Raw genomic sequence first — 22,742 nt, 5'->3', positions numbered from 1 at the left:
GTTCCTAGGGACGGACACGGCACCTCTTTCGGCGCCCGCGACCAATAAGAAGCTTCCCTGTAGGTACTCGTGCAATACTATTCCCCCGCAGTCGGCCAAACCCGAACAGTTCGGTTCCGTCCCTAAAGCGTTGTTGGCCGGAATCTGTCGGGGAAGTGGCGCCCTCCAAACTGGTAAGAACCCATTTAGGGGACCTTATGTGATCGAAAGGTCGGCGGTTCGAATCCCTGCAGCGGGGTGCGCTCCCGCTGCTCGGTCCCAGCGCCTGCCAACCTAGCAGTTCGAAAGCACCTCCGGGTGCAAGTAGATAAATAGGGACCGCTTACCAGCGGGAAGGTAAACGGCGTTTCCGTGTGCGGCTCTGGCTCGCCAGAGCAGCGATGTCACGCTGGCCACGTGACCCGGAAGTGTCTCCGGACAGCGCTGGCCCCTGGCCTCTTAAGTGAGATGGGCGCACAACCCCAGAGTCTGTCAAGACTGGCCCGTACGGGCAGGGGTACCTTTACCTTTACCTTTATGTGGTCGCGATATGAGGAATGGGTGAGTTGTTTTGGATTAGTGCAGGGGTTTTTAATGGCGACTGATGAACCGGTGAGGGGACGGAGCTGTAGTGAAATCAGGGGACCCTTGGATGACCCCGGAGGCAGAAAGTAGTGCGGTGGTAATAGAAGTTGATATTGTTCATATTTAGCGTGCTTGTGAGTGATGGCGAATGCCAATTTTAACCTGCATTCACGGGGGGGGGGGGATGTATCCAGTCGAGATATACACGTTCATGCAGCTGTAAAAGTGTGGTAGCTTTTTTCAGAAAGGGTTAGAATTAAGAATGGGCAACTGAGGATTCATTTCTTAAAATTATATTTGTGATCTTCAGTCACAGCACCCAGGACAGCTCATGGAATAAAACCATAAGTTATAAATATAAGGGCAAAGGGCTGGAGATATGAAGAGGGATTTCACCCCTGCCAAAAAGATGTTTAGCATGGTAAAGGGGGGAATGAGAGGAGAAATGATCACCATCCTGAAATATCTGAACGGCTGTCCCAATGAGGATGGAGCAAGCTTGTTTTCTCCTGCTCCAAAGCGTAGGACCTGAACCAATGGCTTCAAATTGCAAGAAAGAGGATTCTGACTAACCATCAGGAAGAACTTGGCAAGAGCTGTTTGACACTGGCCATGAGAAATGGTGGACTCTCCTTTCTTGGAGGCATTTAAACAGGTTGAATGGCCATTTGTCATGTATAATCTAGCTGAAATTCCTGCACTGAAGAGGGTTGATGACCCTCAAGGTTCCTTCCAACTCTGTAGTTCTATGATTCTATGCTGTTACCTGGTAGCCCTTCCAAATGTAGGAACATAGCAAGCTGCCTTATATTGGGTCAGGCTATTGGCCCATCTAGCTTGGTATTGTCTGCACTGACTGGCAGCACTCCAGGGTTTGGGGCTGGAGTATCTCCCAGCCCTAGCTGGGAATTGACTCTAGGTCCTTCTTCATGCAAAGCAGACACCCTACCACAGAGCTATAGCCCTTCCCTGTAATCAAGGCTATGGTGAAATTTAGGTAATGAGGGGGTGTTGTGGATGGGAGGTGAGAGATGTCTTCATGTTTTAAGACATAGAAAGAGGAAGTCTGTGCTTTAACATTTTGTATGAACCTTTAAAATAATAATAGTGTATCCAATCTGCTACTCCTGTACGTGGCTCAGCAGGCTGCAGGAAGTCACTCTAAGGTGCAGAGGGGAGCACAAAAGTACTTTAGTGCCAGCCAATTTGAAACCGCCTTGTGGTACATTTGGCAGAAAATCCATCACAGTGGAAATAGTGTGTATGGTGGGTCATTCTGTTGATCTGCAGCCCAGTTCTTCATGAGGCCCCATGAGGCTGCATTTTCTCTGCAGGTGAATAATTGGTATCAACTTCTCTGAAAGGTTGAGTGTAGGAGAGGTGCTTTTTTGGTTTTTTTTAAAGCCAGCCACATTCTTATACCTTTTACAGCAGTGTGACATGTAGACATTTAGCAGGTGAAAGCTCTTCCTGGCAAAAATTGATAACCAAGTAAGTCCCCTCAGAGTAGATCCACTGAAATTAGTGGAACTACATTACTCACATTTTTTAACTTAAATGGCTCTCCTCTGTGTACAGTCTACTCTAAGTAAGACTCTTTTTTTAGTATTACCGTTAGTATTATAGTAGTTATATATCCCATTCTTTCTCCAAGGAATTCAAAGTGGTGTACATACTTCTGCCCCTTAATTTAAGCCCCACAACAACACTGTGAGGTGGGTTAGCGCTGAGAGGCAGTGACTGCCCAAAGTCATCCAGTGAGCTTAATGGCTGAGTGGGGATTTGAACCCTGGCCTCCCTGGTCCTAGTCCATCACGCTAACCACTACACTACACGGTTTTGCCAAACTTCCCCTATATTCATATCCCACCTTTCCTCCAAGGAACTCAGTGTTGGCATACACAGTTCTCTCCCCCTTAACCATTTTTTTCCTTGCAACACTCCTTTGCTGTAGGTTAGGCTGAGAGACTGTGACTGACCAAAGGCTTCATGGCTGAGTGGGAATTTAAACCCAGGTCCTCATCTGACATTCTAACCACTGCACTACACTGGCTGTGGACTAGCATTGGATACAATGCACAGAGAAAATCTGTATGTTTGGGTTGCTGTTGGGGTGTGGTGCATGGGAGTATGTGTCAGCTACATGGCCAGTCCTGCCCCCACTGATGGAAGTTGTAGTTCAGCAACCTCTAGAAAATCATACAGGCTAGCCACCCCTAATATACAGGATCAGGGTGTATGATTATAAAGGAAGCCAAAGTCAGAAACAGCCAGATGTTTTGCTTCTATTTTGTCTAAGAGTCACTGGGCTGAGACGAATAGTTTAAATGAAATCTTAATTTCCACCTTTTTAAGGCCCCTTGTGCTTAATGAGGGTGATTTCTGTATAAGCATGCTCAGGATTTATTTAATTCCATTTATTAATTTGTTCCAATCAAATATTTCAAAGCCATTTCACAGTAAAAAGATTGTACTGCATGTTCCCTGGGGTAATCAAAAGTCTTGACCAGGAACTCTGACATGATCTAACTCTGAATTGTTTAATACTACTAGATCAGAATTGTAACTTTGCTTAAATTCATCCATTCCTGAAGACAAAATAGTTTTGAAAAAATTTTAAGGCTTCCTAAATACTTTCAAATTCATTGTGAAACAAATGTGAGGTTTGATAATACCTCAATAGAGAGAGTTCTACAGGAGTTAGCTCCTCATTCATTGCTGATCACTAGATTGGCTGCTTTTTAAAAAGCAGAGTAAGATCTATTTCCAATCCAAACGTATTACATATTACTATATTTCAATAAGGTAAAGGTAAAGGTACCCCTGCCCGTACGGGCCAGTCTTGACAGACTCTGGGGTTGTGCGCCCATCTCACTTAAGAGGCCAGGGGCCAGCGCTGTCCGGAGACACTTCCGGGTCACGTGGCCAGTGTGACATCGCTGCTCTGGCAAGCCAGAGCCGCACACGGAAACGCCGTTTACCTTCCCGCTGGTAAGCGGTCCCTATTTATCTACTTGCACCCGGAGGTGGTTTCGAACTGCTAGGTTGGCAGGCGCTGGGACAGAGCAGCGGGAGCGCACCCCGCCGCAGGGATTCGAACCGCCGACCTTTCGATCGGCAAGTCCTAGGCGCTGAGGCTTTAACCCACAGCGCCACCTGCGTCCCTTCTTAATTTATATGTAACTCTGATTTCCTCTTCACAACAACTCAACCCTGCTGTATAAAGGTAACAGCCCCATCCATTGCTCCATCCACTTTTTTGCCAGTGCCTGTATACATATTTTGCCCCAGACTATGCCCTTCAGTGGCAGATGGCCCCCAAAGCTTGCCCAGGGGAGAATGTGGCCCTCTCCTTGGAAAAGTTTGACCACTGCTGCAGTAGGTGGAGAAACCCAGCCTGATGGGTGGGGGAAGAAGAAGAAGAAGAAGAAGAAGAAGAAGAAGAAGAAGAAGAAGAAGGTGGTGCCAGCTTTGTACTGTGAAGTCTGATCACATGATGAAGAGATCCGCTTAGAAGCCATTTTGGCATATCATTTAATAATCCATTTGTGCAGCAAGCTAAACTTCACACACACAAGCACATACCCTAAAGCCAGGCCATTATCTGGAGAGTTAGAGCCTCCCTTCCCAGGAATATACAATCTGTGACTATTTTAACAAACTGCTCTGCAAAAGGGAATTTTCAGATCGCCTCTACACAGCTGCATGTCCCTTCAGCCTGGCGGGGGGGGGGGGGGGAGCTACCTGAAATCTTTCTGTTGGAGAAGAAAGCACCCTCCTAAAAAGTCCCCTTAAAGATAAAAGCGGCTGACTTGAGAACAGGCTACTCCCCTCACTTTGAAACTGGAGCTCTGGAGCATCGCCTTCATCTGTCTCTTGTTCCATACCCGTTCCCATAGCAACCCTCTCCCAGTTAATCTGCTGCAAGGAGCTGCTACATTAAGTCAGGAGTACACATACAAAAGGAGGAAAAGGCTTTGAGGGCTTACTGTTTTGCTCCCTTCCCACAAAAAAAGTATCTGTGGATTTTTAAAAAAATATTACTCTTTTTTAAAAATTAGTAGAATTTTCTACAAAAAGATTTGGAAAGCCAACAGCCTCCCAGAGCTATCCTTTAAAAAGAATCCTGAAAGCCCCCACCTACTGCACCTCAAAAGGCTGCTTAATGAATAGTTAAAATCTTTGGCTATGAATATCCCCAGATCTGAAGGTCTTCCCACTGTGTCTGCTGCAGAGATCAGTCCGTTTCGAAAAGAGAGAAAGAACGGAAGGCACTTTAGCAGGGCGCTCATCGTGGTAGGGGCAGACGAATCCAGCCCCTGGCAGATTACTGGTCAGATGTGCCACAGGCAGCCACACTCGGAGACTGGCTCGTAACAGATCCCCATCTTAGTCTCTTTGTTCAGTATCGAGCCAGGAAAAACCACGTTCACAAGCCAAAATAGTCCCAGGACAGAGAAAAATGCTATAAAGTAGGGTGGGGGGTGGATGCCATTAGAAGAAAAGATAGCACACTTTTGAATTTGCTGTGCAAGTGCAAAATATCAGGAGAGACCCAAAATATTTCAGCTTTCTTTTCATTTGTTAAAGCTACTAGTCCTCATGATAGTGAAAAACAACTGTGTGTGTGAGCATTTGAAAAGCCAATCCTTTGTGTGCATGCGTAACGGTAAATGCAACTTCCTTTTTCTCTTTTGCCTAAATATTTGCTAAAACTCCCAAAATGGAACACATCAGCGTTGAAGCTTTTGGATAGGCTTCTTTAAATAAGCATGTTTTGAGCAGGCACTGAAAAGAGTACTGTGAAGGTGCCCGCCTGGTGTCAATAGGCAAGGAGTTCCAAAGTATAGGTGCCCCCACACTAAAAAAAATATGATTTTTTTCAACTACGGAACAAGTATTATGTCGAACCTGCAGCAGTGCCAGTACTGCAGACTGAAGCAGTCAGGTCAGTGCATATGGGGTAAGATGCTTCTGCAAGTAAACTGGCCCCAAGCTGTTAAGGGCTTTATATGCCAATACAGTGGTACCTCGGGTTACATACGCTTCAGGTTACATACGCTTCAGGTTACAGACTCCGCTAACCCAGAAATTGTGCTTCAGGTTAAGAACAGAAATTGTGCTCCGGCGCCGCGGCAGCAGCAGGAGGCCCCATTAGCTAAAGTGGTGCTTCAGGTTAACAACAGTTTCAGGTTAAGTACGGACCTCCGGAACGAATTAAGTACTTAACCTGAGGTACCACTGTAGTAACACCTTGAATGTGGCCCGGTAACAAACAGACCACCATTGCAGATCTCTTTAATCTCTGCTTTGTGCCTGCTGCAGTCTGAATAGTTTCGACCCACAAAGTGGATGTTATTCATGTTTAAACCAAAAACCTGCCATGTAAAATGGAAAATATGCATTTAATGTCACAGCCTAATCTGACCTTAGCATGTGGCCCTCCAGATATTATAGGACTCCAGCTTCCACTATCCCTGACTATTGACCATGCTGATGAGAGTTGTAATCAAAAATATCTGGAGGGCACTGAGTTGAAGAGGAAGGTTGTTTTAGCACAAAGAGGAAGCATGATACCTACCGGTTGATACTAGACTGCTCACCGAGAGAGTCACTGATAAGTAATAAAGCTCAGGAGTGGTTTTGGCCTATGGAAGACACAACAGTCCATTCGTTAGAAAAAGAGCTTAAACAATTTTTTTTTAATGATAAGGTCCTATCTTCAGACTTACAATCTAGTGAGATCCCATAAGGGTCAGAATAACAACCCCATGCATTGGGAGCGTGCCCTACTGTCTTCAAGACAGCCTACTCCCAAGTCAGATTGCAGATCAAATACAATGGTACCTCAGGTTACATACGCTTCAGGTTACATACGCTTCAGGTTACAGACTCCGCTAACCCAGAAATACTACCTCGGGTTAAGAACTTTGCTTCAGGATGAGAACAGAAATCGTGCTCTGGCGGCGCAGCAGCAGCAGGAGGCCCCATTAGCTAAAGTGGTGCTTCAGGTTAAGAACAGTTTCAGGTTAAGAACGGACCTCCAGAACGAATTATGTACTTAACCTGAGGTACCACTGTAATAAATATATGGAAATACAGTCAAACCTCGGTTGTTGAATGTAATCCATTCTGGAAGACCATTCGACTTTTGAAACATTTGACAACCAAGGATCAAAGGGTGGTCGGCAAAGCCAGTGGAGAAAAAAGAAAAAAAACCTCCTTGGAAGCTGTTTGGCTTCTGAAAATCGTTCGAAAACCAGAAGTTACTTCTGGGTTTTTGGCATTCAGGGGCCGAAACGTACTATAACGGAGGCATTTGGGAACTGCGGTTTGACTGTACCAAAGAGTTATTAAATTACAGCCCTTCCGTTATGATGTAGGAAGCTTCTTTATTCTGAGTCAGACCATTGGTCCATCCAGCTCAACATGTCTACACTGACTGGCAATGGCTTTCTGGGGTTTTCAGACAGGGAACATTCCCAGCCCTGCCTGGAGATACTGGGGATTGATCCCTGAGCCTTCTGCATGCAAACAAGTGCCCTACCACTGAGCGATGGTATAATCAGCTCTTGAGCTCCAAAAACTCTGTGAACAACTCAAGAGCTGCTTATATGAGGGAACAAAACTTGGAATTCCTCCAGCCCAGAATTCCATTTTGAAACAAATTGTGTAGGACCTCTGGTTAGGGCCACCCAAAAGCCTCCCCTTATTCTGCTAGCTTGAGGGATGGGGTAAGCTTTTGGTTTTATGCATGCCTAAATATAACAGAGGGACGCGGGTGGTGCTGTGGGTTAAACCACAGAGCCTAGGACTTGCCGATCAGAAGGTTGGCGGTTCGAATCCCCGCAACAGGGTGACCTCCCGTTGCTTGGTCCCTGCTCCTGCCAACCTAGCAGTTTGAAAGCACGTCAAAGTGCAAGTAGATAAATAGATACCCCTCCAGCGGGAAGGTAAACGGCTTTTCCGTGCACTGCTCTGGTTCGCCATAAGCGGCTCAGTCATGCTGACCACATGACCCGGAAGCTGTACACCAGCTCCCTCGGCCAATAAAGCAAGATGAGCACCGCAACCCCAGAGTCGGCCACGACTGGACCTAATGGTCAGGGGTCCCCTTTACCTTAAATATAACAGAATCAGCAATTACTCACGCATTCTGTGGCTAAGGCAGTAAATACGATGGTGCAAACTCCTTTTGCAAAAGAGGCACCCCCAAAGATGAAGAAAGTGGTCTTCAGCTCCCATGGAACTGGTTCCAGCATGACCAGAAGCAAAGCCAGCCCTGAAAAGATGGGAGGGGGAGCATTAAGAGTGCTAAAAATGCACTTGTACAGAGACAGGCAGGATGCAGGGCTGTTGACAGGTCATGTATCAAGTTAGGAAGCTGCCTTAGCTGGAGGCAGGCCACTAGGCCATCTATGTCAGTATTGCCTACACTGACTGGCAGCCGCTCTCCAGGGTTTCAGGCTGGGTTATCTCCCATCCCTCCTGGAGATGTCAAGGATCAAACCTGGGACTGTCTGCATGCAAAGTAGATGATCTGCCACAGAGCTATGGTCATTCCCCTAAACACAAAGTAAAATCCCAGTCCTCATGGTTCTGAATAAAAGGCTGATTTAAACACAGAAAGCTGCAGAGTCAGGCCACTAGTCCATGTCACTCAGTATTGTCTACAATGACTGGCAGTTGCTCTCCAGGGTTTTAGACAGGGGACACCCCCAGCCCAACCTGGAAATGCTGGGGATTGAACCTGGGACGTTCTGCATGCAGAGTTCAGCAGCTGGCTTATGTGTGATGTTTCAAGAAATTGTAGGCTATTTCAACTGTGCATGCATGTCACAGAAATACTAAACCTCCAAGTTCCAGCTGCCTTGCTTAACAGCCACAGATTTACCTAGAAGCTTTAAAAATAAGAAAATGCTGGCTGCCATTCCACGTTTCTTGTGGCAATGAGTTTCACAGCTTAATCCAGCATTCTGCAGTGATGCACACCTGGATTCCTAATATTTGCCCCCAGTACTACCTTGATGATGGTGGGCAGCTTCAAGGAAAGGCCCCCAAATGGAGTGTGCAAATGAGTGACAACTCCCAGGTGGTGCCCTCTGCCCGTACAAACCCTCCATTTGGCCCCCGTTCTGTGCACCAAGAGACCCTCGACTGCCTTCAGTATACAACCCCTTAAATTGCACCCTTGCTAGCCTTGACATATTAAAAAAAACCACGCAAATTCTGGATGAACAAAATCCTTCTGGGCATATAATTCAGCCCACCAGGCAATGGCAAGAGAGCTAGACAAACCATGGTTTACCTACCAATGGTGAAGAACGTAAAGATGATGCTTCCAACCAGATTGTAGAGAAGGGGCAGACCACAGTAATGAGATGATCTAGGTCTGGAAAAAATGGGTTGAGGAACCACTGTGGATCTTGAACCAAATGGTTTGGGTCAACATGTGCTTCTTCTTATATAGCCTGGGATGTATACACACCCGAAAGTTTGCACCAGGGTAATTCCAGTGCTTTGCCAAGAAAAGCTTAATTCCTCCACCTGTATAATTTATGCACATTTCTATATATTTGTCCATTATTTGTATTAATTCATGCTAGTTCAAGGCAACAAAGCTCTTCCCTTGGCAAGTTCTGGTCTCCCTTTTGGCTTCATCCTTGCAGTTTTACACCTGCCTCGGCCACCTTAAGAGCTAGAAACTTGATTCTTGTATCTTCTTTAATCAGAAGCTGTGGGTTCTCTAGATGCTAAATTCTGTGCCGGCTATCAATATCTGTACTCACAGTTGCAGGATACAAATAGCCCTGCTTTTTTGTACAGCACAAAGCCAGGAGTGCAGGTTAGGAGCACAGGAAACGGCCTCGTATCTGGTCATCTGGACCAGTGTTGCCTGCTCTGACTGACGGCCACTCTGCAGGGGCTGAAGCAGAGACAGGCCTTCCCCACCACGTTGTAACTGGCAATGCTGAGAGTGGGGTGAGGTTGAACCTTGGACCTTCTGCAACTGCAACTCAGGCTAGAGGCCAAATGCATCTCCTCAGGCCTGTTTCTCAATCCCTAGCCCTCCTTATGCCACTGGGAAAGCATTTTGTCCCCCAGATGTGGCTGAACTACAGCTCCCATCATCCTTGTCCATTGGCTGTGCTTGCTGGAGCTGATGGGAGTTGCAGTCCACATCTGGAAGTTGCAGTCCATATCTGGAAGGCCACAGATTCCCGCACCTGAGCTAGACCAGTGTCGTTTCCTGCAACCAATGTCTCAAGATGTTAGGCAGGGATTCTCCAATTCTTCAAGGGCTTTTGCACAGCGCTTGTTGAGAGATCTAAACAGAAGGCAATCCACATCCTTTCTGCCAAATGTGGCCCTCCATCTCTCTCTGAGCCTCAGGCATCCCCTCTCCACACAACACACCCTCTCTCCAGCCTACATCCCTCACTGGCCTTCCTTGAGTGTTTTTGCCTGGTTGGAATGTGTCCTTCCGCTTTGTTCATGCCTCTTGCTTGCCTGCATGGTGTGTGTGTGAGTGCAGGAACTAGCCTGTGGAGCAAGGGAAAATTTGCATCTGTTGCTCTGCCCACCACCAGCATGTGGCCCCTGGAAGATTTTCCAGAAGGAGATGCGGCCCTCGGGCTGAAAATGTTTCTCTACCACTGTTCTACATCAGGAATGAGGAGTCTGAGTCACCCTCCAGAAGTTGTTGGACTCCAACTCTCATCATCCCCAGCCAGCATGACCTATGGTTTGGGATGATGGGAGTTGTAGTCCAGCAACTCCTGGAAAGGTGGGCTCCTTCTGCTTTTGATGCACCTTCCTATCATAATGGCACCTTACACAGGGCCTGGTGACCACAGTCCCTGAAGCTGTTAACGTAACCCCAAAACAGTCCCACAGAAACCTCCCATTGAATTTTCAGCCCTTCAGGTTTGGAGTTTGAACCCTCAGCCCGTCAAGGGGCGAAAGACCCGATAGCCTTCTTGCCAACAGAGATTTAAACCAATAAAGACACCCAAAACCAATTCCAAAATCTTCATGGGCCAGGCTGCGAGCTCTCTCTTCTCAGCGTCACCACCTCGGGATATTCCAGCCAGCTCCCCCCACGTTCTGGAAGGTACGCAAAGGTGTCGAGAGTCGTCGCAAGCAAGACAGGTGGATTTTTTAAAAAAAACAACAAAAACATCAATAGCAATGTCCCTTGCTTTGTACCTTAGCAAGATGTAGAGCTGGAAAATGAAAGCAGCAATTCCAAGGGCAAATATTGCAAACTGCCTAAGGGGGGAAAGAGAAAAAACAATGGCGTTTGTTTATTTTTATGTTATTGCATCTGTATCCCACCTTTCCTTCAAAGAGCTTTAGGCGTGGCGTGCTTGGTTTACATCCTCCCCATTTTTATCCTCACAACAGCCCTATGGGGTAGGTTAGGTGGAGACACACACCCACAGTCACAACCAGTGAGCTTCATGGCTGAACACGGATTTGAGCCCTGGCCGTGCCCAGCTCCTAGCCCAACACTCATAACACGCTGTTACCTGTGGAGGCTGATCCAATAGGGTGAATGGGGTGCTGTCCCACCAACCTCAGCTTCTCCTTCGGAGGATGGGGAGAAAACTAGAATTCTCTGGCCCCACTTATTGTTCAACTCCCTGCCTTCTGCCCCACTGGTCCCAGTGCACACTAGTCACCTGCCAACCCTTGGGGGAAATCTCCCACAGTTCCATAGTTCTGGCGGTCACTTGCAAGCAGCGTGTTAAGTGGCAGGTTCTTTTTCTTGCAACCCAACCACCGAAGTCAACAAGGAGCAGCTTGGCGCTGCAGTTGGGTAACATTGGACCAGCCTCCTCTCCCCAACCTGGTGCTTATCCAGATGCACGTTGCATTGCAGGGGGTTGGATTAGATGACTGTTGGAGATCCCTTCCAACTCCATGATTCTACGATACACCTCCCAACAGCCCCAGCCAGCATAGCCCAAGACGCTGGTACGCCCGAGATAAGGGTTCTTACAGTCTGAGTCGGTGGCGCTTTGGCAACCGTCGGCTGAAGTGGTAGGATGTGTGAACTAGGCAGAAATGGATCATAGCGGATCTCCCGAGAACCTGGGGAGGAAGAGCAGAGTCTCACCTTAGGATCAGTAGGTTGGTTCTTCTGAAAATTTAACGCAAGACCAGAAGCCTACCAGTTCTTTGCTCAACTTGGGGCCTTACAGATTTTGGGAGTCAGTCTCCAGGCACCTCATGCTACAGCTCCCATCAGTGTGGTTGGCTGGAGCTGATGGGAGTTGTAGGAGAGCCAGTGTGGTGTAGTGGTTAAGAGCGGTGGACTCATAACCTGGTGAACCGGGTTCTTTTCCCCACTCCTCCACATGCAGCCGATGGGTGACCTTGGGCTAGTCATACTTCTCTGAAGTCTCTCAGCCTCACTCACCTCACAGAGTGTTTGTTGTGGGGGAGGAAGGGAAAGGAGAATGTTAGCCGCTTTGAGACTCCTTCGGGTAGTGATAAAGCGGGATATCAAATCCAAAACATCCAGAGGGCACCAGGTGTAAAAGAGGATCAAAACATATTCATGGAGGAGAGGGCATAAGTGGCTACTAGCTGGGATGGTTATGCTCTACAACTGGATATTACTACCCACAATGGCTATGCTCTCCCTCCAGTTAGGAAGCAGGATGCTGGTTCTTGTGCTGTTGTGCTGGAGTCATGCTTTGGGTCTCCCCAGAGGCATCTAGCTTGCCACTGCCTCCTCAGGGAGCACATAATGGCATATAACTAACATTTAATTAAAACAGGGCTTCTCAGAAACGAGTTCTTGAGCGTGTACAGAGTGCCTCTACCTCACAATGCGTATTATGTGTGTGGTTATGGTTAGAGACAAGGACACGGGTGGCGCTGTGGGTTAAACCACAGAGCCTAGGACTTGCTGATCAGATCAGAAGGTTGGCGGTTCAAATTCCCGCGACGGGGTGAGCTCCCGTTGCTCAGTCCCAGCTCCTGCCAACCTAGCAGTTCGAAAGCACGTCAAAGTACAAGTAGATAAATAGGTACAGCTCCGGCGGGAAGGTAAACAGCACTTCCGTGCGCTGCTCTGGTTTGCCAGAAGCGACTTAGTCATGCTGGCCACATGACCTGGAAGCTGTATGCCAGCTCCCTCGGCCACTAAAGCAAGATGAGCGCCACAACCCCAGAGTCGGCCACGACTGGACCTAATAGTCAGGGGTCCCTTTACCTTTACCTGTGGTTAGAGACATCTGATGGGGGGGGAGGGAAGGAGTGGTATGTATATTTAATATTAGAGTGGAGGTGGGGTGATAATTGCATACACTGGATATTTAGAAATCCACAACATCCAAGAGAGGCAGTGTTCCTGAGCATGCGTGGAGTTCATATGAGCAGGACTGAGTCTTCCTCCTCATCTACAGAAATCTTCAAGGAGGAGGGGGGACTGACAGCTTCAACCACGGGGAGACCCCCAGCACAGCTCTGTTAGGGAACTCGGCCCCTTCACCATTTCCTTCCCCCTTTTAACCTTACCAGCAGCACCAGATGCCTCGATGAGGTTCGGCACCGCCTGGCCAAGTCGCCGCTTGCAGCCTCTCTGCAGCCGCAGTGGTCGGGCTTTCTCGCTGCCGCCGTCTTCCTCCGGCCCCTGGATCGCCCTCTGCGCGGCCCGCGTAAGCCCCCCACGGATCGCCGTCCCGTGCGGCCGCTGCTCGTTTCCCTAAAGGCAGGCGACCTGGTGCAGGCGGCGGCAGGCAGCACCGGCTGCTGCCCGGGAGCTTTCAGCTGATTGCTCGATCAGGTTACAGGATCGCTTTCATTCATTCCCCCACGTTTCTAGCCCGGGGCGGAGCTCCGAAGACTACAACTCCCATCATCCCTGCCTATTGCCCTTGCTGGATGGAGCTGGTGGGAGTTGAGAGTCCAGCAAACACTCGGGAGGGACCAGCAGGATCCCCATCTCTGAACGAGGCAACCCACTGCCTTTCCTCCACCACAGAACTCTCTTGGCATCTTCTGATGCAAGGACTCCAGCTTCTACCACGCTGGGGCCTAATGGGAAAAGTTCCAATGCAGGGGTTCCAAAATTTTTCTCACTTGACAATTGCTGAGGGTTTTGGCGGAACGCTTAAATTATTATTTCCCCCCTCTCACTGTTGGAACCGCAGTGCGCTGCTTTGACGTTGGTGGGTTTGCTTGTTTTGCAGTGAAGCAGCATGTGAATTTTATGAAATAAAAAAAATTCAGTCAACAAATAGTGGAACTTTAGGTTTGCAGATTAAAGGGCAGTTTTGAAAGTGGGAGTCCAGGGCTTGAGGCCTGTGGGATAGGGCCAAAACACTGTGTTTTCTTTAAGGCCCTGCTGGAATTCTCAGTGATTTATTTACTGTCTGGGTAGCGATGGAGAAAGTTGGGCTCTGCAACTGGTTTTGAATAAAACAAGTGTATTTTCTCATACATGTTGCGTATGTCTGAAATTGTTCATAGTTTGCTTAATTCTGATTTTGCTGGAGAAGGGGCAAAAAGCTACAAGGCAACATTGGAAAGCTGCCAGCTACAAATTGGTAAGAGTCTGCGTAATGTCTGCACATTTAACTGTGGCAACGCATTGCAGTAGAGCTATAGTTCCCTGTGCAAGGTTTGATCCGTGCTAGATTTTTGCAAGTGGTGACATGAGAAGAGCAGAAAAGTAAGAGGGGTTGAAAGTGAGAAGTAAAGGAAACAATGTTAAAAGGGATGAAAGAAGAGAGATGAATTTTTCTCCTACATTGAAGTTGCAACAATTTCACATCACTCATCTGTGTCACAACCTCAGTCACAACCTCTTGGTTGCAACTAATTGTCTTGCCCCTTTTGAAAGGGAGAATGAACATCCTGTTTATTCTCCAGTTGACAACTGTCTGGTTATTTCATGAGGAAAGGTTTTTTAATTGTATTATTATTATTATTATTATTATTATTATTATTATTATTATTATTAATTTAGTGCTTATACAGTCATACCTCGGGTTAAATACGCTTCGAGTTGAGCATGTTCGAGTTGCGCTGCACGGCAACCCGGAAGTAACAGAGCTTCCAGGTTTCGTCGCTTGCGCATGCGCATGCACTCAAAATGACGGCATGCGCAGAGGCGGCGAAAAGTGACGCACGCGTGCGCGCGCAGACATGCCGTCGCTAGATACGTTTATCTCTAGATGAGAACAGGGCTCCGGAATGGATCCCGTTCATATCTAGAGGTACCACTGTATGTTGTAAACTGCCCTGTGATCTTCGGATAAAAGGTGGCATGTAAATAAAATAAATAAATAAATAGCCTGGGATCTCCTTCACACAAAAGCAGATTTCCCAACTGATGAACTACAGTGCTACCTTGGTTCTCAAACACCTTGGTACTCAAACAACTTGGAACCCAAACATTGCAGACCCAGAAGTAAGTGTTCCAGAATGCAAACTTTTTCTGGAAGCCGAACATGCTCTGTTTTGAGTGTTACATTGATTTGAGTGCCACCCTTCCGTTTTGAGTGTTACTGACTCTGACTGAAATCTTACAGAGAACACAGAGAGAAAATGGCTGCTACTGTACTTATAAGGAGAATGAGTCACATGTCAGAGTGACTCAACAGTTAGCAGTTAGGCCTGAATAACTTTAGTAGGCCCAAATGATTGTGCAGTCCCAGCACTTCCCAGCCTGCTTTGCTGCTTCTGCTCTCATGTGTCTTTGTCACATGACACAATGGTCTCGTTAGATAGTAAAATTCATGTTAAATTGCTGTTTTAGGGGTTGTTTTTAAACAGGCATGGGCAAACTCCAGCCCTCCAGATGTTTGGGACTGCAATTCCTATCACCCCTAGCTAACAGGACCAGTGGTCAGGGATGATGGGAGTTGTAGTCCCAAACATCTGGAGGGCTGGAATTTGCCTATCCCTGTTTTTAAAAGTTTGGAATGGATTAATCCATTTTGCATTACTTTCTATGGGAAAGTGCGCCTTGGTTTTGGAACGGACTTCCAGAATGGATTAAGTTTGAATACCAAGGTACCACTGTACAGTCTTTTGCTCAACCCACAATAGCACAGGAAGCTGCCTGGTACTGAGACAGATTGTTGGTGCTGCCTTTTGTGCGTCTACATGACGGTAACTTCTGCTTAGCCTCTTGTATTTCAGATATATATATATATAATTGCTTCCTTTGAAACTGAACCTGAGCTCCTCCTTCTCCTCGCTTGCAGCGTGTGGTGGCGTTGACTCAGCCTTCCCTCTGCATCTGTGGCTCCAGCCAAGTCAGATGGAGAATTCGGACGACAGGACCGAGGTGGTGCTCCTGGCCTGCGGGTCCTTCAACCCCATCACCAACATGCACCTCCGACTCTTCGAACTGGCAAGAGATCACCTGCACGAAACAGGTAACCCCTGCTGCTCCTTTGAGGACCAGCTCGGAATCCTACTTTATCAGTCAAATACAGAAATAGCTTAAGTAGTTTGCTGGTTTGTGTCATCGTTTATTTTTTATTTCTTATCGGTTAGGAGAGAGGAGGGAGAGGGCAAAGAAAGCAGGTGGCGAATAATCTATAAAATATTGTTCAGCTGAGCTACCCCTTGGGAAGCTGTATACTGTATACACCAGTATACTGCCTTCTTGAAACACTTGTCATGATGTTATTTCAATACAGTCATACCTCGGGTTACAGCTGCTTCAAGTTGCATTTTTTCGGGCTGCGGACTGCCGAAACCTGGAAGTATTGGAACAGGTTACTTCCAGGTTTCGGTGGTCGCACATGCGCAGAAGCACCGAATTGCAACCTGCACATGCGCAGACGCGGATTGCGAACGTGCATCCCGCACAGATCATGTTCGCAACCCGAGTGTCCACTGTACTGGTATTCAACAATATGGCGATTTATTGCACAGCCCTAGTCCATCGTCCCAACAACCCAACCCCCTGGCTCTTGCCTTTTGTTGCATTCAGGGAGATACAAAGTGGTGAAAGGGATTATTTCACCTGTGGGTGACGCATACAAGAAGAAAGGCCTCATCAGCGCAAGGCACCGGGTGACTATGGCAAGGCTCGCGACGGAGAGCTCTGACTGGGTGGAAGTGGATGACTGGGAGAGCAACCAAAAGGAGTGGCAAGAGACCATCAAAGTCCTCAGGTATTGCCAGGGCTGAGTGTGTCCCACTGTAGCTCAGCGGTAGGGCATCCGCTTTGCATTCAGAGGGTCCCAGGTTCAATCCCAGGCATCTCCAGGTAGAGCTGGGAATATCTCCTGCTTGAATCCCTGTTGAGCTGCTGCCAGTCAGTGTAGACAACACTGAGCTAGATGGAGCAAGGTTCTGCTTCAGTATACGGCCAACCTTCCAACAAGCTTTTTAAGTGGGGATGTGTCACAGCCTGCATCTGTATTTGAATTACTTTTAGACAATGTTTTTAGATGTTTTCATTGTTTTGAAACCATGCCAGACCCTGTTTAGCTTTGTGATGTGCTATCAGGTTTTTTTTTGCTGCAACACTAGGTTTTTTATCGGTTGCCACGCTGGTCTCCTTCGGGAGGAAGGGTGGGATGTAAATGCTTAATTATCCTCTCCTCCCCCTCCCTTTTTCTTTTTTTCCTCCCTCTATTTTCTCCTCTCTCCTCCCCCCACTTCTCTGCCCCCACCTTCAATCCCACATTGCCTCAGACTGACTGGAAATATCTCAGAAATGTCTCAAACTGACTGTAATTGTCCTGTATGAAGGTTTCCACGATATGAAAACAGAGACACTGAGCGTACTCTTGTTGCTTCTGGAAAATATTTTAATAAAAACATTTTTAAAAATAGAAATAAAAACAAATATTCAATAATGATAATGATACTGTTGTTGTTTTTCTTCTTGTTGTTGTTAATAATAATAAATAGTACAGCTTCCTATGCCTGAAGAGTTGGCCGTAGCTCAGTGGTAGAAACCATACTGTGCATGCAGAAGGTTTGAGATTCATTTTCCTGCAATCCCAGGTAGCTGGATCAATCTCCAGCAGCAACAGAAATGGAAGCCCTGCCTCCATTCCTCTCCCCTTACTTTGCTGCTTCCCCTCTCTCTGATTCTAGATTGTAAGTCCCCCTGCAACAGTCTATTCTCCTCTTGTGTGTTCTAAATCTGGGGTAGAGAGCTGTCTGTGATGCACTACGTTAGCCTTTGGCAGCCTGCTGCTCTCTAGATGGTTTGGACTACAACTCCCATCAGCCCCAATCAGCGAGGTCATGATACGTGGGAGCTGATGGGAGCTGGAGTCTAAAACATCTGGAGGACAGCCAGACTGGTGTAGGCTGTGCTGTGTGTTCATGCGGTGCTGTATTTGCAATAGATAAGAATGGGGAGGTTTTTTCCCAAGGGATCCAAAAGAGAAAAACATATCACCACACCCTCTTTCGCTTTTTAAAGTCATCCTTTTGTGTCACAGGTATCACCAGCAGAAGCTGAAACGTTCGTGTCTCGCTAACAGCTTTGATGAAGTAGCTCCTTTGAACAAAACGGGGCGGAAGAGAAAACGGGAATCGGGCAGGCAAGTCCCCGTCAGCCGGAATCAACCCCTAACAAAAGGTTCATTTAATATCAAAATTGTAGTGAGCCAGCCATCTCGTATCCAGCGTTGCTCAGAAAATCTATGGGGGAAAAACCCAGTGTGCTGTTGAAATCAGTAGTTAAAATCAGTGCAGTTTTGAAAGGTTCAGTCCGCCAAAGAATTGTGGGAAGTGAAGTTTGTTGAAGGTTCTGAGAGTTGTTAGAAGACCTTCTCCCAGAGCCACAGTTCCCAAAAGGATTTAACTATCAATCCCTCTTCCCAGGGAACTCTGGGAATTGTAGTTCTGTGAGGGGAATAGGGGTCTTACTAACAACTCTCAGCACCCGTAGCAAACAAACTACAACTCCCATGGTTCTTCCCATGACTCTTTAAAATGGCATGACACTGCTTTGAATGTGTAGCGTTTTCACACCAGGGACACACAGCTCTCTGGCTTTAAGTCCTAGACCGGGGGAAATGCTGCAGAGCTCCTAACCCAATAATAATTCCTGTCCCTCCCATTTTGCTAGGTGTGTCCCCTCAGCTGAAGTTGCTCTGTGGGACAGACATCTTGGAGTCCTTTGCAGTCCCCAACCTCTGGAAAGCAGAAGACATCGCGGAAATCGTGGCCAACCACGGCATGGTGTGCGTTAGCAGGGTGGGGAATGACGCCCAGAAATTCATCTACGAATCCGAGGTGCTGTGGAAGCACAAGGAGAGCATCCACGTAGTGCAGGAGTGGATTGCCAACGACATCTCTGCCACCAAGATCCGGAGAGCCTTGCGGAGGGGCCAGAGCATCCGATACCTGGTGCCAGACGCAGTTCGAGCTTACATCAAGCAGCACGACCTGTACACTGCAGAGAGCGAAGTTCAAAATTCAGGAGTCATCCTCGCTCCATTGCAGAGATACACGAGGGAGGCCAAAAATAACTGAAGGTGTGGTGGCAGGGCTGGTCCATATGGGCAGGTGTGGCGCTGGCCTGCCAGCTTCAGTCTTGATAACTCCAGACCCCTCCTTCCTAGAGAGTTCCTGGCTGTCGCATTCCTCCTCTTTAGTCTCAGTGATGCCCCTTGTAGAACACAACAGCAAGGAGGATGAAGGCAACATTGGAGTGAGTTGGCTCTGCCCATCATTGACTCTGGCTCCACTCACCGCTGGGCTCCCTACCTTACGCCCCATCAGTCCCAATGGGCACCAACCCCCATTGAATTTGAACAGTCCATCTTTAGATAGGAAAGGGAGGAGAGAGAGGGAGGGCTGGGGCAACCTTTGAGAGTTTTATCAGCTTAGAGTTTTATTAGTGTGTTTTATCAGCTTAGCACTGTCACAGTCCCCAAAGCCATCCCCTTGCATGCCAGGGACTGGGGCCTTATGTAGAGTTGCCAGCTGATGTGTCAAAATCACACACACACACACACACACACACACACACACACACACACACACAAACAGAGCTTCTCAGCCTTTCTCAGCATCTTCATCGGTGGAAACCAGCAAGTGATTCTTTTCAAGGCACAATTGCCTGAGAGTGCCCGTGAGTTGAGCTGATGTTGAGGGCACAGGATCTGGCTGCTGGTCGAGAGGTTGGCAACCAACCCAACTATGTGAACCTGAATCCCAAGCATTGCAGAGTCTTCTACTTAAACACACGAACAACAGGCCTGATTGTAATGCACCAGCGCTTCTCTTCTTTAGGACAGGCCTGCAGAACTTTGGGCACTGAGGTCAGACAGAACCCATCTGTTCTTTGCTGTCCCAGGCAGGTAGCGAGACTGGGAGGTTTTTTGAGCCCACTATGAGTCAGTATATACAACACACAGTGTATCACCTCCAGCTGGGTGGACCAGGAGTTATTCAGGCCTGTTCTGCTGTCCCCTTGAGCTGCTAAGCACTATTGTGCAGCCTTTGGCCTCCCCCAGAGGTAAAGTCTGCAGAACAACTGTGACTAAAGGGTGGAATGGACACACCCACTTCTGATTGAAATCTGGCATCTTGGCAACAAGAGTTGAATGCTTGCTTTATTACTTTGAATTTCTTTGATTCTAAGAATATGTGATTGACTACTCTTCCGGTGTGCAAACTGGTCACATAGCCCTTGTCCACTCTAAATGCCACCTAGAATTTGAAGTGCCTTGTGGGTTCACCAGCTCCTACATTCAGTGGCATTCTCCCCCTCTTGTTCGTTTGACCCCTGCCCCTACTTTCCCAACTGTGGTTGCAGACTCTGTTTTGCAGGTAACAATGATAACTGTGAACTGAATGTATCACACTGAACCTGGTGGTCAGAATTACATTTCCACCAGTTTTAATCTTAACCATGGTTAGCTCAAACCAGAGTTTGCACACCCAGTTCCAACCTAGCTGCAGACTCTGAATTGAAGATAGCTATGGTAAGCTATCAATGCACAAGTAGCTATGGCTAGCTCCCAAAGGAGACAGATAAGGGAATATGTGACCAACAGAAGAGGAAGAGCAGGAACCAAGAGGAGGTTTTCAGTCTCCTCTCCAGTTTTTCTCTACATGAATGCATATTGGGAAATGCTTTTCACAGAAAGACTGCATGCCTTTGAATCTTTTAGATCTGTTGGTTCAGAGCCGCCAACAGAAAATAAAAGAAAAATCAACAAAGCTTTGGTCCTCTTAAACTTCCATGACTCACACATCAATTGAACAGAATTTGTGTATGTTTCCCCCCAGCACTGTCATGTGATTCAAGAAATAAACTATAGGGGCTATTAAAAGAAATCTCAAAAGATGTTGTAGCATATACCACCGCCACCCTGAGGTGATGTTATTAAATGATACTGCGATTTGCATGAAGAAATAACATAGAATATTAGTGAGTAATTTAATTTAGCTGGAGCAAGAATGTTCCTTGTGAAAACAAGAGAAGAAGAACAACAGGAAAAGGAAAAACTGTGACAATGTGTTAGCAACCTGCAATTATTGCCGTTCAACAAAGCAATCACAAGGCGATAATGCATTTATTGTATGTTATATTTTGTAAGATTGGGGAGAATGATCACATACTAGAGAAAGAACAACACACAAGAAAACCTACAAAGGCTATCAGTGTTGTTATGTTTCACATAATGAGTGTAACAGATGAGGATTTGTCTTTATTCAGTTACTGAATGTTCTTGTATAGTGTGTGTGTGTGTGTGTGTGTGTGTGTGTGTGTGTGTGTGTGTAAAACATACCTGCACACACAAATACCCTTTTCAATTTTTGGTGACTTTCTTCTTTACAATTATTTTTTAAATGAATAATTAACAGGAACAGAACAGGGTCAAGAGTTTTTTGTTTACGGTCAACTTTTCATTGCAAAATCGCACTTTGCCCTCCCCACAGCTGCACAACTAACCCTTTAAAATCATAATGCTGTAGTGTGAGAGCGCTTGTGTGTGTGCCCCTGCACTTTACAATGCTAGAGAGGCGCTGTGCATGAGCCAGGAGATCAACATGTGATATTTTGATAACTTCCTTACTCAACAAGTTTAGAATATTACAATAAAATCAGTATGACGAAATCAGTTCACAAGCTGAGCGTGTTCCTTTTGCACTGGGATGGAGGGCCTTTCCCTTCTTGGCAACTTTCCAGGGGCTGCATACCAGTGGTGGGCAGAGCAACAAATATAAATTTTACCTTTGTACAGGGGGCTAGTTTCTACGCCCACCCACACCCTCGCTTCTCCATGCCCCCATCAAGACAAGGCAGGAGCATGATCAGAGCTGAAGGACATAGTCCACCCCGGCAGAACTGCATGAGGAGGGGGAGAAGGAAGGACAACGAGAGGCATGGCCTGGGGGGAGGTGTAGCTTGTCAAGAATCCCAAGGGCCAGATAGACAGGACTGGAGGCCACATTTGACACCTGGATCTAAGAAAAAAAGCTTTTTTTCCTTGTCAGAGAAACTCAGCAAATCAGCTCAGCCAAGCAAGACTATGGGTAAGGGATATTGCCACTTGAGTTTTCAACAAATCCCAAATCCCTTTATATATTAGAGGGACGAAGAACCATTTTTCAGCCTGAGGTTCACAAACTCCCAGGGCGAAGTTCCAGTGGTGCATTGATACGAAGGCACAAGTGGGTGAATCACAGACCCAGGGGTCATTTACTCCAACCTCCTGCAAGGCAGGAATCTCAACACTCAGCCCCCTTTCCAATTTGAAGCCATACCAGACCCTGCTTAGCTTTGCAAATGTGCTAGCAGTTTTATTGCTACACTACTAGGAGAACTGAATATAAGTGTTACCTTTGTACCAGAAGCTAGTTCCCATATGTACTGACATACCACACTCTACACACACACACACACACACACACACACACACACATACCCCATCTAGGCATGCAAGAGGCACCACAGCCCATAACGGGTGTATGTGTAAGTGAGTGCATGAACTATTTTGATTAAAAATCAAGACTGTTCCCTTTTTGTTATCCCATGAGGTAGAGAACAATGGTGCACGAAGGACAGGAAGGCGACTCTGAGGTCTGGTATTGCAATCCCAGATGGTCATGCAGCTTGGAGAGACTTGGGAGAACCAGAAATGTGGTCAGAGTTCGAGGTCCCTGCTGTGACCGCAAACTACTTCTGCAGAAGTTGCTAAATTGTTGAGGGCACCAGGGTGTTT

The 22,742-nt window shown here is 47.1% G+C and overlaps 2 protein-coding genes and 1 long non-coding RNA gene across 7 annotated transcripts; 1 reads left to right on the top strand and 2 right to left on the bottom strand.

Moving 5' to 3' along the window:
* The first annotated feature begins 72 nt into the window (after positions 1 to 72).
* NMNAT1 (nicotinamide nucleotide adenylyltransferase 1) lies at positions 73 to 21,638 on the top strand. Of its 5 annotated transcripts, none has more exons than XM_083752812.1 (5): positions 73 to 173; positions 15,792 to 15,965; positions 16,529 to 16,712; positions 18,000 to 18,139; positions 18,632 to 21,638. In XM_083752812.1, exons 2-5 carry the CDS (start codon positions 15,848 to 15,850, stop codon positions 19,036 to 19,038), a joined length of 849 nt encoding a protein of 282 aa, XP_083608938.1. In that variant the 5' UTR covers positions 73 to 173; positions 15,792 to 15,847; the 3' UTR covers positions 19,039 to 21,638. The 5 variants fall into 5 exon arrangements, with proteins under 5 accessions (XP_083608938.1, XP_083608937.1, XP_083608940.1 ...); XM_083752811.1 differs by lacking the exon at positions 73 to 173 and adding an exon at positions 10,306 to 10,678; XM_083752814.1 differs by lacking the exon at positions 73 to 173 and adding an exon at positions 13,287 to 13,363.
* LOC310850937 lies at positions 2,967 to 3,953 on the bottom strand. Its single transcript, XR_014567493.1, has 2 exons — positions 3,713 to 3,953; positions 2,967 to 3,354 (listed from the first exon to the last, which is right to left on the bottom strand). It is a non-coding gene; the product is annotated as an uncharacterized lncRNA (long non-coding RNA).
* LOC310850884 (uncharacterized protein) lies at positions 4,596 to 13,190 on the bottom strand. Its single transcript, XM_083752909.1, has 6 exons — positions 13,096 to 13,190; positions 10,774 to 10,836; positions 8,877 to 8,956; positions 7,716 to 7,846; positions 6,146 to 6,212; positions 4,596 to 5,029 (listed from the first exon to the last, which is right to left on the bottom strand). The coding sequence occupies exons 4-6, from the start codon at positions 7,824 to 7,826 to the stop codon at positions 4,899 to 4,901; spliced, it is 309 nt and encodes a 102-aa protein (XP_083609035.1). The 5' UTR covers positions 7,827 to 7,846; positions 8,877 to 8,956; positions 10,774 to 10,836; positions 13,096 to 13,190; the 3' UTR covers positions 4,596 to 4,898.
* Positions 21,639 to 22,742: the final 1,104 nt, after the last annotated feature.

The sequence above is a fragment of the Podarcis gaigeae genome (assembly GCF_964106915.1).
Source record: "Podarcis gaigeae genome assembly, chromosome: 8".
NCBI classification, from domain to species: Eukaryota; Metazoa; Chordata; class Lepidosauria; order Squamata; family Lacertidae; genus Podarcis; species Podarcis gaigeae.
This window is presented reverse-complemented; position numbering and strand designations above follow the sequence as displayed.